General features: G+C 35.3%; 2 protein-coding genes across 2 annotated transcripts; both read right to left on the bottom strand.

Moving 5' to 3' along the window:
* Positions 1-210: 210 nt before the first annotated feature.
* On the bottom strand, positions 211-1,521 carry LOC140919626 (uncharacterized). Its single transcript, XM_073366221.1, has 3 exons — positions 1,457-1,521; positions 532-670; positions 211-438 (listed from the first exon to the last, which is right to left on the bottom strand). The coding sequence occupies exons 1-3, from the start codon at positions 1,519-1,521 to the stop codon at positions 211-213; spliced, it is 432 nt and encodes a 143-aa protein (XP_073222322.1).
* Positions 1,522-1,689: 168 nt separating this feature from the next.
* Positions 1,690-2,259, bottom strand: LOC113785791 (uncharacterized). The gene is made up of 2 exons (XM_027332827.1): positions 2,161-2,259; positions 1,690-2,067 (listed from the first exon to the last, which is right to left on the bottom strand). The coding sequence occupies exons 1-2, from the start codon at positions 2,257-2,259 to the stop codon at positions 1,690-1,692; spliced, it is 477 nt and encodes a 158-aa protein (XP_027188628.1).
* Between the last annotated feature and the right edge of the window lie 15,517 nt (positions 2,260-17,776).

Genomic DNA, 17,776 nt, shown 5'->3' with positions numbered 1-17,776 from the left:
TATTATTGTTATTACTATTATTATTACTATTATTTTACCCAATTTTTGCCTAGGTTGCCCATTTCAGGTTTTCAACCTACCGGGTGTTTTTTTTTTTGCCTAGGTCGCCTTTTCATGTTTTCAACATAGCGGGTATTCATTATGTTTTTGTACCCTAGTTTTTGCCTAGGTTGCCCCTTTCAGGTTTTCAATCTAGCGGGTATTCATTATTTAAGCATGATACTTATTTACGGCGTCTGAGTTCACAGGGAAGACTAAATCTTTTCCATCCATATTCGTGAGGATCAAAGCTCCACCTGAGAAAGCTTTCTTCACGACGTATGGGCCTTCATAGTTAGGAGTCCATTTCCCACGATAATCCTTTTGAATGGGTAAGATCTTTTTTAGCACCAAGTCTCCTTCCCAGAATTCTCGATGACTTATTTTTTTCTCGTACACCTTTTTCAATTATTTCTGATATAATTGCCCATGGCATAAGGCCGCCAACCTTTTTTCTTCAATTAAATTCAATTAATCGAAACGGGTTTGTACCCATTCCGACTCCTCTAGTTTGGCTTCCATTAATACTCTTAGCGAGAGGATTTCAACTTCAATGGGTAGCACAACCTCAATCCCATATACTAGGGAAAAAGGGGTTTCCCCAGTTAAAATGTGTATCGAGGTGTGATACCTGTGTAGTGCAAACGGAGACATTCCATGTCAATCTATGTATATTACAACCATTTTCTGAATAATTTTTTTGGTGTTTGTATTTGCTGCTTCAACCGCACCATTCATTTTTTGTCTGTACGGGGACGAGTTGTGGTGTTGAATTTTAAAGGTGGCACACAATTCATCCATCATTTTGTTATTCAAATTTGTGGCATTATCAGTAATGATCTTGCTTGGTAGGCCATAACGACATATAAACCCCCTTTTTATGAATTTGACTACCACATTTTTTGTTACATTAACGTACGAAGTGGCCTCTACCCATTTGGTAAAGTAATCGATTGCCACCAAGATGAAGTCGTGTCCATTTGATGCTTTTGGTTCGATCATTCTGATGACTTCTATGCCCCACATTGAGAACTGTCAGGGCGCTGAAAGGGTGTTCAGGGGCATTGGTGGGGCAGGGATATTATCAGCCTATATTTGACACTTATGGCATTTCTTTACATAACTAAAACAATCTTTTTCTAGGGTGAGCCAGTAATATCCGGGTCGAAGAATCTTTCTAGACATGGCGTGTCCGTTCATATGGATCCCATAAGAGCCGTCGTGGACATCTTGTAGAATTTCTTTCGCCTCATTGACATCAACGCATCTGAGGAGTACCATATCATGATTCCTCTTATACAAAATAATTTTGTTCACGAAAAAGCTCGTAGTTTACTATCTCAGAGTTGTTTTTTAATTTGTTGATATTCCGAGAGGATATTCTCTATTTATAAGATAATGTTTGATGTCGTGATACCATGGTTTCCCGTCGGTTTCTTCCTCCATTACCTGGCAGTAGGCAGGATGATCTCGGCTCTCCATTTTAATGGATAGGATTTCATCGTTTCGACATATTTGGAACATCAAGGATAAAGTAGCCAAAGCATCAGCCAATTGATTGTTTTCTCGAGGGACATGGTGAAAAGTGATTTTGTCAAATTGTAAAGACAATTCTTTTATGTATGTAAAATAAGGTATCAACTTCTTATCTCAAGTTTCCCATTCTTGGTTAAGCTGATTAATGACTAGGGCTGAATCTCCATATACTTCCAGAACTTTCGCTTTTGATTCCAAAGCCGTCAAAATTCCCATGGCACAAGTTTCATATTCTGCCATATTATTGGTACAATCAAAGCACAAGCTCATTGTGATAGGTATGAACTGTTTTTCGGGAAATATTAAGACAACCTCAATCCAATGCCCCATTATGTTTGAGGCCCCGTCAAACAACAAGGTCCATTTTCCATCATCGCATTCTTTAGACAAAACCATGACGCTTTCATTTGGAAATTCGCATTGCATTGACTTATAATCATCCACAGGTTGATTAGCTAGATAATCTGCTAAGCCACTCACTTTGATGGCTTTCTAAGTAACATATGTAATATCATATTCTGATAACATCACCTACCAGCGAGCAATTCACCCTGTGAGAGTGGGCTTTTCAAAAATGTGTTTGACCAGATCCATTTTGGATATCAAGTAAGTCGTATGGCAAAACATGTATTGCCTCAAGCGATGGGACGCATATGCTAAGGCACAACAAGTACATTCTAACATTGTATATCGCGTTTCAACATTTGTAAATTTTTTACTTAGATAGTAAATGCATGCTCCTTTTTTCCTGTTTCATTGTGTTGACCTAGCACGCATCCCATGGCCCTGTCGAGGTCTGTAAGATACATAATCAAGGGTCGGCCCAGATTACTGTCGAATTTTCCTTTTTGCAAATACTGTCGAATTTTCTCAAATGCGTTTTCAAATTCTTCGTTCCACATAACTATTTGATTTTTCCGTAAAAGTTTAAAGATCGGTTCATAAGAGGCAGTTAGTTGTGATATAAATCTTGAAATATAATTTAGTCTCCCAAAAAACCCGCAAACTTCTTTTTCTGTACTCGGGGGAGGCATTTCGGAAATGGCCCGAATCTTATCGGGTTCAACCTCTATTCCTTTCTGACTAACCAAAAATCTCAATAATTTGCCCGACCTAACGCTGAAAGTGCACTTGGAAGGATTAAGCTTTAGCTTAAACATTCTAAGTCTTTCGAAGAGTTTCTTTAGATCAATAACATGTTTTTCTTCAATTTGTGACTTAGTAATCATATCGTCTACATAAACTTCTACCTCTTTATGTATCATGTCATGGAACAAAGTTACCATAGCTCTTTGGTAGGTTGCCCCAGCATTCTTCATACCAAAAGGCATTACTTTGTAACAAAATGCTCCCCAATAGGTGATGAAAGTTGTTTTTTCTATATCTTCAGTTGCCATCTTAATTTGATTATACCCAGAGAAACAATCCATAAAAGAAAAGACTGAATGGCGAGCCGTATTGTCAACCAGAATATCGATGTGAGGTAACGGGAAATCATCTTTAGGACTGGCTTCGTTAAGGTCCCTATAATCGACACACATTCGAACTTTGCCATCTTTTTTCGGCACCGGTACGATATTGGCTATTCATTGGGGATAATTTGCCACAGCCAAGAACCCTGCGTCAAATTGTTTTTTACTTCTTCCCTAATTTTTAATGACATATCAGGCTTCATTCGCCTTAATTTTTGTTTGACCGGAGTAAAATCAGGTTTTAAGGACAATTTATGCTCCACTATGCTAGTATCCAATCCAGACATATCCTCATATGACCAAGCAAAAACATCTTTGTATTCATGTAGGAGTTGGACTAGTTTGTGATACACTTCTTTCTTTAATATGGTGCTAACTTTAATTTCTTTCTTTTGTCCCTAGATTAATAATTTTTATCGGTTCCTCATAAGGCACAATACCCTTGGTTTCCCGTTCTACTGCTCTTAACAACTCTAGAGGAGGCTCATAGTCTTCTTCATTATCTTCTACAATCTAAATAACAAGATAGTGAAAATTATGCGACGAGATCTTAGTATAGTCATATGTGAATGAACTATTTCCAAATCTGCAGGATTCAAGGCTAGGATACGGGGGGAAAAAAGAATTTTGGCGAATGAATGTTAAAATATGAGAACGGTAAGAAAGAACAATAAAAAAAATAAAATGAGAATGCATTTATTGAAATTCAAAGTACTCGTAAAACAAAATTGTGTCCATCCTAAATATAATGAAGCATCTTAAAGTCTTAGTAACAGTAATAATGCTTTTAGAATTACATGGGAACTGCATTAAATATTATAGGCGACTTGACTATTTTCCAATTCTTGATTTCTGCTCGTACACCACACGGACGAATCCAATTAGCATCCTCGGTGAACATGTCATCTCCAGCTGCAGCAATATGGATCTCACTTGTTGGTCTTGCACTTTGGAAACTCTGTTGGATGTCACAGATGGGAATCCTTTCAATTCTTGGCTTTCAATTTTAAATCCGAGCTAATCTTTTTTCTTTTTTCTCTTTGACCAATCTCCGTTTGTCAGCCTTTGTAGGTTTGTAGCCTGAACCCCACTTATCTCTATCCTCAGGAAGTTCCACCAATTCTTTAAGCACTTCTTCATCCTTCCCCAACCTGTGCCATGGATGGTTTCCTCTGCTCAACATGAACTTAGCCACCATAATAGCAGTGTTTGACATATGTTGTTCTATAGGTGTCGTCTCGACGTAAGAGATGTCCATGATTTTTAGTGTTTGGAAGGCAGTTTCTAGAGCTTCTTTTGTCGTCTCAACATAAGGTGTGGTGGACAACTTACTCACCAACAAGTCTCCTTCTCCTGACACGATTACCAATTGGTCATTTACCATATACTTCAACTTTTAATGTAAGGTTGATGGCACTACACCGACAGAATGGATCCACGGCCTTCCCAACAAGCAACTATAGGCGGGTACAATATCCATCACGTGAAACGTGATTTCAAATGTGACCAGGCCTATTTGAACTGGGAGTTCGATTTCTCCCATTACTTCTCTGCGACTCCCATCGAAAGCTCTAACAACCATGGGGCTTGGTCTCATATATGTACCATCACAAGGTAGTTTTGCTAATATCGATTTTGATATGACATTCAGCGAGGAACCATTGTCAATGAGGACCCTTGATATTATATGGTCGAGGCACATTACTGATATGTGTAGTGCTTTATTATGTCCTCTCCCTTCGGTCGGCATCTCATCATTTGTGAAGGTTAGGTGGTTGTTGACAGTGATGTCATTTATGATGCCTCCAAATTTGTCCAAGGTGATGTCGTGAGTGACATGGGTCTCGTTTAGTATTTTCATCAATAGCTTTCGGTGGGACTCAGAATTCATCAATAGGGACAACAATGAAATCCTTGCAGGAGTATGGTTGAGTTGGTCGACTATTTTGTATTCACTTTGTTGGATGATTTTGAGAAACTCTCGAGCTTCTTCATTAGAAACTTATTTCTCATTTTCAACTTCTTCTATTACAATTACTTTTTTTCCCTTTATCTTTGTATGCCTTCTCAGGCGCCACTATTATTTCTTACTGTGATGTTCATGGGGAGTATATCCGACCACTTCTAGTCATCCCTTCTATCCCTGAAATGTTCGTGACGGCGGTGGTTTTAGAGCTAGAAACATCTTTGTTCTTCTGTTCAGCCAGATGTACCTCTACATTATAGTTCAAAGGTATCGCTTTGTTGTCTTTATATGGAAAAGGGGTTGGTATCTGGACAATTAAGGTCATCAGATCATTGGCGGCATTCGTAGTTTCCTCTTTAGTGAAGTGAATGACTAATGGCTTTGGGATGGTTATGCCAAGTTTTTCTTCTGATTGGGTTGCGGTCAAACCGTCATCCTTTTCCCAACAACCTATTTGAACGGTGCCTGTGTTTATCAATTTTTGAAGTTCTTTTTTGAACTCCTTGAATTCTTCCATGGAATGATCTTCATTGAGGTGGAAATTGCATCTTGCTTTCCCATCGGCATTTCCTCGGGGTTAACCCAAATTTACATAACTCAGAGAAAATCAATCCCATTGGGGTCTTAATTTTCTCGACCTCCTTTATTAATTGGTGATTCTCTTCGTTAGCATTCATTATTGGCCCACCATGGACTGGTAGGAGATTGTTTTTCTAGCTAGGCTCGTTTTCTTTGAAATTCAACCATCCAACTTTAAGAAAATCGTGCACCTTATATTTTAAAGCTATGCAATATTCAGTAGAGTGTCATACAGCCCCAAAGTGGTAATCGCACGCAGCTTTCGAGTCATATCCTTTATGGTAGGGTGGTGCTATAGGTTTCCCTGGACATAGTGCAACCATATAATTGCTAACCAGATGCGGTAATAATTCTGCATAAGTCATAGGGATTGGTTGAAATGAACAAACTTCCTCCCGCGATAGTTTCTTCCTCGACTCTTATATGAATCTTGATTCCCTTGTAAGTTTTGACTTAGGGTACATGAGTTTTGTGAGGTTGCAGCGGCGTAGGGGCGATGCACAAAAGAAGGATTAGTTGGGTTTGACGCCACAAAACGGCTTTCTACCTCTTTTCTTATTCACACCTGCGGGCGGCTTTTTTATGTTATTTAATCCGAGATAGCCGGAAGCAATCTTTCCGCTTTTCAATCCCATTTCTACTCTTTCGCCTATGATGACGAGGTCTAAAAAATTTGACGAGACGATTCCTATCATTTTATCATAAAACGGAGGTTGAAGATTGTTTATGAACATGGTCACCATTTCTTTTTCAGATAGGGGGTTCAACCTGGGAAGCTAGCTCTCTCCATCGTTGGGCATATTCCTTGAATGTTTCATTGTCTCGTTTTGTCATATTTTACAGTTGCATTCTATCAGAAGCCATATCGAGATTATATTTGTATTGTTTCAAAAAGGCATCCACCAAATCTTTCCAAGAGCCGATATGAGCTCGCTCAAGGTGCATATACCAACTCAGGGAAGCTCCTACCAAATTGTCGTGAAAGAAGTGGATTAGCTGTTTTTCGTCATGGACGCAAAAACCCATTTTTCAACAATACATAATAAGATGGTTCTTGGGGCATGTAGTTCCCTTGTATTTGTTGAATTCAGGAAATTTGAATTTCATAGGTATTATAACATCAGAAGCGAGACATAGTTCTGAAGCATCAAATCCATAATTGTCTCCCCCTTCGACAACTCTTAAGCGTTCTTCCAAGGCTTGCCATTTTCTTGGGATTGATTGCTCTCGAGCAGTCGAGGTTCGTGGTGTATGTTTAACATCATCGGCATAGCTTCAGTAGATTTTCCTTGCGATGAAAAGCCAGGAAAGCCCGAAGTAAGGGGTGAAGGTTGCACTTGAGGGAACTCGCTAGTACCATGTTGTGGATTTGTAGCCACGACCAGTGTATTGTTGTTAGGGAGATGAGTGTCTATGGGTGGGGTATAACCTAGCGGAAGACCATAAGGAGAGGGCCATGGGATCAAAAGTGGGGCCAAATTTAATTCATTGAGAAAAAGCAAGATACAAGTTTTGCAGCAAATTAAAAAACGAAAGTAGAAACCTAAACACGAAATTTGAAAACTTAATGAGCCGTCGATTTTTTCATTTGCTCAATTAAACTTTTACAATGTTCAATAAAAATGGAGATCTCTTGAGGGGTAGAGAGAGGATTAGCCATCCTATCAGCAGCTCTTAATAACGGTGGAATATCTCCGATATCAGAGTTGGTCAAATAAACTAGTTTGGAGAAACGGTACATCAAAAACATTCCTTCTTGAACAAGTCTCTCAATAGTGTCTTTTTGTGTATGTATCTCGTCTTCTTTTCTTGCAAGTTCAACTCGGTATACCTCAACAATCTCTTCTAGACATTGCCTTTCTACCATGATCTTGCTTTCACATTCCGCTTTTACTCTCTCTATTTGTTGCTTTAGATTTGCTTCTTGTCGACGAATGACTTCATGTTTTTCCCCAGATTTCTTTAGCAACTCTTTAAGCCTGAGAACTTCAATCAATGCATCATCTCTTTCTTGACGTATGAGTCTCAACTCTTCATTCGCACCCCGCAAACATATTTGAGTTCTCTCCTTGCTTTCTTCTTCCTCTCTTGCCCTTTTTTGTACTTTCTCAATGATAAGGGATTGTTGGGTATTCTTATACTCCATATCTCTATAAGCCTGGTGAGCCATCTCCAGTTCTTGTTGTAATTTTTCAATTTATTGTCCTTTGAGAGCTAAGTCGACCTTTAAATCTTCATTACTGAAAAAGGATTTTGTTGTTACTTCTTCGGGGGTAATGGTGGTGATCTGAAAAGGCAACTTGATCACTATGGCCCTCTTTCTCACCTAATTATGATATTCCTCTCCTATACCACAACTTCTAGGCCCTAATTCTTGACCTCTTCTAACGAAATCTCCCCAAGACTTACGTATTCTTTGCAGCAAGTTAGCATCATAAACGTCTTGTCCATGAATGACAAAAGATTTTGTTACATCCATCATTAGAGGTTTCGTCATAGGATAACCCAGTTGTCTCAATGCCACATAGGGACTATAATTTATACACCCTTAGTTCCCATGAGGGGAACATCGACAAAGACACCACATCTACAAATCACCTCATTTATATCTTGACTCCAGGAGTACCATTGGACCGTTCTTTCGTTGAGATTTGCTAGAATGTTGGCTCATTCCTTTTTGCTCTTACTTCTTAACGGATGTATGTCTTGGAAAATATGTTTGACAAACCAAAGATAGAGTATTGGCGAGCAGCGCTGGATTAGGCCCCCCCCTTAAGAAAATCGTGCACCTTATATTTTAAAGCTATGCAATATTCAGTAGAGTGTCATACAGCCCCAAAGTGGTAATCGCACGCAGCTTTCGAGTCATATCCTTTATGGTAGGGTGGTGCTATAGGTTTCCCTGGACATAGTGCAACCATATAATTGCTAACCAGATGCGGTAATAATTCTGCATAAGTCATAGGGATTGGTTGAAATGAACAAACTTCCTCCCGCGATAGTTTCTTCCTCGACTCTTATATGAATCTTGATTCCCTTGTAAGTTTTGACTTAGGGTACATGAGTTTTGTGAGGTTGCAGCGGCGTAGGGGCGATGCACAAAAGAAGGATTAGTTGGGTTTGACGCCACAAAACGGCTTTCTACCTCTTTTCTTATTCACACCTGCGGGCGGCTTTTTTATGTTATTTAATCCGAGATAGCCGGAAGCAATCTTTCCGCTTTTCAATCCCATTTCTACTCTTTCGCCTATGATGACGAGGTCTAAAAAATTTGACGAGACGATTCCTATCATTTTATCATAAAACGGAGGTTGAAGATTGTTTATGAACATGGTCACCATTTCTTTTTCAGATAGGGGGTTCAACCTGGGAAGCTAGCTCTCTCCATCGTTGGGCATATTCCTTGAATGTTTCATTGTCTCGTTTTGTCATATTTTACAGTTGCATTCTATCAGAAGCCATATCGAGATTATATTTGTATTGTTTCAAAAAGGCATCCACCAAATCTTTCCAAGAGCCGATATGAGCTCGCTCAAGGTGCATATACCAACTCAGGGAAGCTCCTACCAAATTGTCGTGAAAGAAGTGGATTAGCTGTTTTTCGTCATGGACGCAAAAACCCATTTTTCAACAATACATAATAAGATGGTTCTTGGGGCATGTAGTTCCCTTGTATTTGTTGAATTCAGGAAATTTGAATTTCATAGGTATTATAACATCAGAAGCGAGACATAGTTCTGAAGCATCAAATCCATAATTGTCTCCCCCTTCGACAACTCTTAAGCGTTCTTCCAAGGCTTGCCATTTTCTTGGGATTGATTGCTCTCGAGCAGTCGAGGTTCGTGGTGTATGTTTAACATCATCGGCATAGCTTCAGTAGATTTTCCTTGCGATGAAAAGCCAGGAAAGCCCGAAGTAAGGGGTGAAGGTTGCACTTGAGGGAACTCGCTAGTACCATGTTGTGGATTTGTAGCCACGACCAGTGTATTGTTGTTAGGGAGATGAGTGTCTATGGGTGGGGTATAACCTAGCGGAAGACCATAAGGAGAGGGCCATGGGATCAAAAGTGGGGCCAAATTTAATTCATTGAGAAAAAGCAAGATACAAGTTTTGCAGCAAATTAAAAAACGAAAGTAGAAACCTAAACACGAAATTTGAAAACTTAATGAGCCGTCGATTTTTTCATTTGCTCAATTAAACTTTTACAATGTTCAATAAAAATGGAGATCTCTTGAGGGGTAGAGAGAGGATTAGCCATCCTATCAGCAGCTCTTAATAACGGTGGAATATCTCCGATATCAGAGTTGGTCAAATAAACTAGTTTGGAGAAACGGTACATCAAAAACATTCCTTCTTGAACAAGTCTCTCAATAGTGTCTTTTTGTGTATGTATCTCGTCTTCTTTTCTTGCAAGTTCAACTCGGTATACCTCAACAATCTCTTCTAGACATTGCCTTTCTACCATGATCTTGCTTTCACATTCCGCTTTTACTCTCTCTATTTGTTGCTTTAGATTTGCTTCTTGTCGACGAATGACTTCATGTTTTTCCCCAGATTTCTTTAGCAACTCTTTAAGCCTGAGAACTTCAATCAATGCATCATCTCTTTCTTGACGTATGAGTCTCAACTCTTCATTCGCACCCCGCAAACATATTTGAGTTCTCTCCTTGCTTTCTTCTTCCTCTCTTGCCCTTTTTTGTACTTTCTCAATGATAAGGGATTGTTGGGTATTCTTATACTCCATATCTCTATAAGCCTGGTGAGCCATCTCCAGTTCTTGTTGTAATTTTTCAATTTATTGTCCTTTGAGAGCTAAGTCGACCTTTAAATCTTCATTACTGAAAAAGGATTTTGTTGTTACTTCTTCGGGGGTAATGGTGGTGATCTGAAAAGGCAACTTGATCACTATGGCCCTCTTTCTCACCTAATTATGATATTCCTCTCCTATACCACAACTTCTAGGCCCTAATTCTTGACCTCTTCTAACGAAATCTCCCCAAGACTTACGTATTCTTTGCAGCAAGTTAGCATCATAAACGTCTTGTCCATGAATGACAAAAGATTTTGTTACATCCATCATTAGAGGTTTCGTCATAGGATAACCCAGTTGTCTCAATGCCACATAGGGACTATAATTTATACACCCTTAGTTCCCATGAGGGGAACATCGACAAAGACACCACATCTACAAATCACCTCATTTATATCTTGACTCCAGGAGTACCATTGGACCGTTCTTTCGTTGAGATTTGCTAGAATGTTGGCTCATTCCTTTTTGCTCTTACTTCTTAACGGATGTATGTCTTGGAAAATATGTTTGACAAACCAAAGATAGAGTATTGGCGAGCAGCGCTGGATTAGGCCCCCCCCTTAAGAAAATCGTGCACCTTATATTTTAAAGCTATGCAATATTCAGTAGAGTGTCATACAGCCCCAAAGTGGTAATCGCACGCAGCTTTCGAGTCATATCCTTTATGGTAGGGTGGTGCTATAGGTTTCCCTGGACATAGTGCAACCATATAATTGCTAACCAGATGCGGTAATAATTCTGCATAAGTCATAGGGATTGGTTGAAATGAACAAACTTCCTCCCGCGATAGTTTCTTCCTCGACTCTTATATGAATCTTGATTCCCTTGTAAGTTTTGACTTAGGGTACATGAGTTTTGTGAGGTTGCAGCGGCGTAGGGGCGATGCACAAAAGAAGGATTAGTTGGGTTTGACGCCACAAAACGTCTTGAACAAGTCTCTCAATAGTGTCTTTTTGTGTATGTATCTCGTCTTCTTTTCTTGCAAGTTCAACTCGGTATACCTCAACAATCTCTTCTAGACATTGCCTTTCTACCATGATCTTGCTTTCACATTCCGCTTTTACTCTCTCTATTTGTTGCTTTAGATTTGCTTCTTGTCGACGAATGACTTCATGTTTTTCCCCAGATTTCTTTAGCAACTCTTTAAGCCTGAGAACTTCAATCAATGCATCATCTCTTTCTTGACGTATGAGTCTCAACTCTTCATTCGCACCCCGCAAACATATTTGAGTTCTCTCCTTGCTTTCTTCTTCCTCTCTTGCCCTTTTTTGTACTTTCTCAATGATAAGGGATTGTTGGGTATTCTTATACTCCATATCTCTATAAGCCTGGTGAGCCATCTCCAGTTCTTGTTGTAATTTTTCAATTTATTGTCCTTTGAGAGCTAAGTCGACCTTTAAATCTTCATTACTGAAAAAGGATTTTGTTGTTACTTCTTCGGGGGTAATGGTGGTGATCTGAAAAGGCAACTTGATCACTATGGCCCTCTTTCTCACCTAATTATGATATTCCTCTCCTATACCACAACTTCTAGGCCCTAATTCTTGACCTCTTCTAACGAAATCTCCCCAAGACTTACGTATTCTTTGCAGCAAGTTAGCATCATAAACGTCTTGTCCATGAATGACAAAAGATTTTGTTACATCCATCATTAGAGGTTTCGTCATAGGATAACCCAGTTGTCTCAATGCCACATAGGGACTATAATTTATACACCCTTAGTTCCCATGAGGGGAACATCGACAAAGACACCACATCTACAAATCACCTCATTTATATCTTGACTCCAGGAGTACCATTGGACCGTTCTTTCGTTGAGATTTGCTAGAATGTTGGCTCATTCCTTTTTGCTCTTACTTCTTAACGGATGTATGTCTTGGAAAATATGTTTGACAAACCAAAGATAGAGTATTGGCGAGCAGCGCTGGATTAGGCCCCCCCCTTAAGAAAATCGTGCACCTTATATTTTAAAGCTATGCAATATTCAGTAGAGTGTCATACAGCCCCAAAGTGGTAATCGCACGCAGCTTTCGAGTCATATCCTTTATGGTAGGGTGGTGCTATAGGTTTCCCTGGACATAGTGCAACCATATAATTGCTAACCAGATGCGGTAATAATTCTGCATAAGTCATAGGGATTGGTTGAAATGAACAAACTTCCTCCCGCGATAGTTTCTTCCTCGACTCTTATATGAATCTTGATTCCCTTGTAAGTTTTGACTTAGGGTACATGAGTATGATGCAAAAAAAATGACGATGAGGAGAGTGAAAAGAAAAAATTGGGTATGTTAGAAGGTAAAAGTGAACATGACATAGAGTAGGTTTTTTATATGTACGTGTAATTTTTAGATTCTTTTCTTTTTATGTTTTTTTTATGTGAATCTTTACTATGGGTAGCTCTATAGTTCTAAATTGGTTCCTAGAGCATACAACTCAATTCTAAAATATTAAACCAATTAATAGGTAAACTATTAAAATAGAAATATTATAAAAAAGGTCAACTCTAGGTGAGACTTTCATGACAACCAAATAAGATTATCATTTCACAGTCTCTAACTTATCGTAGGTTGCACTCAGCCCGGGTATAAAGTTCACTCATAAGTGTGTGAATCGTGTTAGGGTGTATAGAAAACTAAATAAAATAAATAAATAAAAAATCATCACAATGAAAATAAATTAACAAGACACATATGATTATATTCACAATATAACAAAATAAATAAAACAATAGGGGTAATATAAATAAAACAATAAATAATAAAATAATTATGCATAATTAATTATATTGGGCTTGACTCTCAAAAGTCTCCAGTGAAGTCGCCAGTTGTCGCGTCCGGTTTGTCCGCGAAAAAAAAGAAGTCACCCCCAATTTTATTTTTTTTAAAAGAAAAAATTAGATAAAACCTAAAATAAAGTTATTGAACCAAAAAAAGAAATGGATTCGGAAGTCGATTACGAATAGGAAAAATAATATTACCCTACATCGTCCGTTAAAAATGGTTACCCTATAATTAATTGTATATATATTATTTATTTATTTATTTTACCCCTAAAAAATAATATAAAAAAAAAAGAAAATAAATTATTTTCATTAATAAAAGGGAAAAATATTTTTTTATTAATTTAGTTTGACAAGGGAAAAACCTTGCTTCTACGTATAGGAAAATCAAAACAACGTAGTTTTTGGTTAGAAAATATTTATGTGTTGTCCGATTTTTATTATTACTTTATTTTAATTTTTTTATTTATATACGAATCAAAAAAATAAAAATAAAAATGTAATAATAATAACAAAAAAAAAAGTGAGATGAATGTTCATGGATTATATCTTCTATTTTTGTTTTTAAAGTAAAGAAAAATTGGTTTTTGTTAGAAAATAATGTAATGTGGTTGTATCTGAACGAGACAGATGGACGCGACGGTAAAGCAGCCTGTTAAAGGATTTGCTCGTACGTTGTCGGTTCTGTCGCGACACAAAGGTCACCAACTATTTCACATTGATGTTATTTTATGCAACACTATGAAAAACAAGAATCTTGTCTTCAAATTGAGTTTGATTTATGCAATACCAAATAATGATAATAGTAAAAATTATGTTGGTCAAAATAATATCTCTACATTGACGAGATCGATCTTTGTCACATAAGACAAGAAGATTTTTAACCAAACTATTATCAATTTGAGAGTGAAAAATTAGAGCTTAACCTAAATATGAGTCTAGTGATAAAAGAACATGACAAAAACAGATGAGTGTTTGTCTCCATTTCTCATTTACAGAATTCACATTTAAAAATAGATATTCCAAAATAAATAAGAGAGATAACCAATAAAAAAAACTCAAAGTATTTAAAACGAGGATATTTAGTTAATGGTATGACATGTAAAGTATGCAAGATTTCGTACAAAATGATTTATGTTATTTTTATTAGAACAATAAATAAAAAAAGATAAATATCTCATTATTTCATAAAAGTTAAAATACAATATCATATAAGATTTTACATGTTTAATCAAAAAATACAAGATTGTACATGAGTGAACAAAAAAAATGACTTTACATGCGATTTCTTGCACATATCTTCGACGTTTCCTTTGACATTCTCAATCAACCACGATCCTTGGAGAAATTGGATTTACGTCTGTCACTGAGTTCATGCAGTCTAACTTAAATTTGTGATTGTTTGATTTTGATCGCATAACTCTATTTTTATTTTTTTGTAAAATTTAAAAAATTGAATTTAAATTATTTAATCTTAATTTAACGATCACTAATTTTTTGAATGTGTGAATACAATAGTCCCTAAATGCAGCAAAACTCAATTCATCGTTAGAGATTGAAGGAAGCTTTGAAAATTATGAGAGAGAATTTGACTCAAAAGAAATCATATTTATTAAAAGAAGAATAAAATAGTATAATAAGTTCTTTAAATATAGAGTATAAGAATTCACATTTAAACTGTTTCAAATAAAAATTGCAAATCAATCTAAAAAAATGAATATTTTACAAAATTGAATATTATTGAATGTGTTTTGATCTTATTTTTTGAGAAAATCATTGGGATCAGATTGAATTTAGTATTTATTTTTAAAAATCGAACCAAACCATACATATATAAATTTAAATGTTAATACTTATTTATTTTTGAGTTATTTATACTTTTGGTCCCAAATATTTGGATGAGTTTTGGATTTAGTACTTCAAAATAAAACTTTAGCTTCTATCCCTAAAATTAAGATTATTATTGTTTTAGTCTTCAATGTCATCTATTCATCCAAAATAGATTTCATGACATGTTAACATGACATGTCACATCATATTTTAGTGTCATGTGACACTAAATTGTCATGTCGTCAGTGCTACTTCAACATCTATTAGATAATTGTCACGTGGTAGGAATGAAAAGCAAAACTAACATAATATGAATCTTAAATTACAAAAACAAAATCAAAATATATTTTTTTTAAATGACTAAAACCAAAACTCTCCTAAATGTTAGGATCAAAAGCATAAATAACTCTTTTTTTTGTTATTAGTATGAGATATTGTATTAAACCAAGCTTTCTTAGTTTTAATTATTTTTAATAATATTTATTTTTAATTTGCATACTTTTATTACTATTTCATATATTTTAAACATAATCGATCAATATTATTCATAATGTTAATTTTTAATATATTATATATAATATTTTATTTTTAATCTCACTTCTCCCTTGAAGGTGTTGGCACTTGAAACATGGATTAGGGATCGTAAGGGTTGTCTTAAACAATATTAATAATAATAAAAGATAAAATAAGTTTTTCGTTTCTATAAAACAAATTTTGACTTTTTAGTCTCTAAATTTTTTTTTTTGCACTTTTATTCTTTACTTTGAAAAGTTTTTGTAAATAATTAATACTTTTAATCTCTCAAAAAAAGTCTCTATAAAATTAAAATAGAGACAAAAGGTGAATAAATTTTTTTTGAAGATTAAATTTTAAAGGTAATAATTTTATAATACTAAAAATATATTTAACATAAAAGAAAATTCACCCATATTTTATTATACTAAAAAAAGAAAACTGAAATCTTCTTCATTAGTGAAATTTTGTGCAATTGGACTGAATGCACAGAACCATCATCGAGCTTGGAGATCGCAAATTAAGAATATTGTGTCATCATTTATGATTGATGTTTTTCTAGTATTTGGTTTTGTGGCACAAGATATATTTTGAAGATAAACATATACCAAGTGATAAAAAAAAAAAATTTAGAGTGGACATAGCTTTACTTGTAAAACAATTCAATCTAGTTCAACCTTAATTGCAAGATTACTCGATCTAGTTATAAATCATTGCTTATTGACACTTAGACCCATATTTCGGGCAAAGTTCGTCTTTTAATTAATTACGTTGAAGAATTCAAGATAGAATTGTGCATCTGAAGCATGAGATATTAAAGTTATTTATACGGCAATAAAAATTAAAATGGTAGTACTAGTATTTGAAACTTTCCCTATATATCATGAACACTTGGACTACCCAACTAAAACGTGTGATCGTTGGGGTAAGTGGGGGCCACTAGTGGTATAGCATTTAACCAAGGTCATTATTGTGATTGGAGTCGGCATAGGAATGGCAACACAGGTCGAATTCCATTGGAACGGTATGATTTACACATTATTTTAGATAATTAGATAGGTTAGGTTGAAGATTTGCACTACATTACTTAACAGGACCTCCAACGTTAGCAAAAATGAGTTTGTAATTTTTAGCGAATTCATTATTGGAGATGTGTCAAGATGTCATTACGTTTACGGATGATAATAAATATACGAATGGTGGACCTTATTTAATCAACCTGTGAGTTCACTGAGTTCACTGTTAGAGTAAAAAATGAATGAATTATTTCAATATGATATAGCATGGTGGACCTCATTTAATATATTCATATTGAGTTCACAGTTGAAGATGCTCTAAGTCGACCGACTCCATTTAATCAATTAAAAAAAATATAATAGGTTAGTTTGTTGAGCCAAATTAAAAAAAAAATATTATCTTTTTAAATTTTTTTACTTTAATTAATTATTTTAGTTTTTTTAATTAATTCAACCACACTCAGGACTAAAACTAACCATTAATCAACGCAACTCAAACTAAAAAAATTTAAGCTATTGGAGTTTTATTTATAGTTTCTACTCACTTCTTTCACTCAAACACAATAAATCTGCTCCTATTCACTTTTACAATCGATGCATGTGTGGCTCTTGCAATTTTTAAAATTTGTTTTATTTTGATTTCTGACTTTGTTGATTGACGATAATTACCTTTAATATATTGTAAAATCTTCAACAACAAAACATAGGTGATTCAACTCACAAAAATTGATTTACCCGACACTCTTTTTAGTGAACTAATCACAAGGCAGGTTAGTCTGCTTTACTATCCCTAGACGCAAATAGCTATAACTAAAGTCTATCTTAAATTTAAAATGATTTTAAGATTCAAATTATATTTTTAATTTAATTAATAGTATTAAATGTATACTATTTCAAATGATTTTAAGACTCAAATTTTATTTTTAATTTAATTAATAGTATTAAATGTATACTATCTCTGGTCCTAAAGTTATATATAAACATAGCAAAAACTTAAAAAATAGATCAACAAAAAAAGATTGACTAAATGTTGACATAAATGAGACCGAAAATAGTAATAAGTTTGACTCAGTAATTTTGTTATTATAAAAAATTAATTAGTTATGTAAATGTATTAGTATTTTATTTTTATTATTAAGCTGTTTAATATTATAAAAACTAATTTAATTAATAGTATTAAATGTATACTATCTCTGGTTCTAAATATATATATATATATATAAAAAAGTAAAAAAT

The sequence above is a fragment of the Cicer arietinum genome, chromosome 3 (assembly GCF_000331145.2).
Source record: "Cicer arietinum cultivar CDC Frontier isolate Library 1 chromosome 3, Cicar.CDCFrontier_v2.0, whole genome shotgun sequence".
Classification (NCBI taxonomy): Eukaryota; Viridiplantae; Streptophyta; class Magnoliopsida; order Fabales; family Fabaceae; genus Cicer; species Cicer arietinum.
This window is presented reverse-complemented; position numbering and strand designations above follow the sequence as displayed.

Coding starts and splice junctions, on each gene's coding strand:
- LOC140919626 (XM_073366221.1), bottom strand. CDS start 1,521: ATGGAGAGCCGAGATCATCCTGCCTACTGCCAGGTAATGGAGGAAGAA. Junction 671..1,456: donor GAAACCGACGGGAAACCATG/GTATCACGACAT, acceptor TGCACTACACAG/GTATCACACCTCGATACACA. Junction 439..531: donor AACTAGAGGAGTCGGAATGG/GTACAAACCCGT, acceptor TAATTGAAAAAG/GTGTACGAGAAAAAAATAAG.
- LOC113785791 (XM_027332827.1), bottom strand. CDS start 2,259: ATGTTAGAATGTACTTGTTGTGCCTTAGCATATGCGTCCCATCGCTTG. Junction 2,068..2,160: donor TGATATCCAAAATGGATCTG/GTCAAACACATT, acceptor TATGTTACTTAG/AAAGCCATCAAAGTGAGTGG.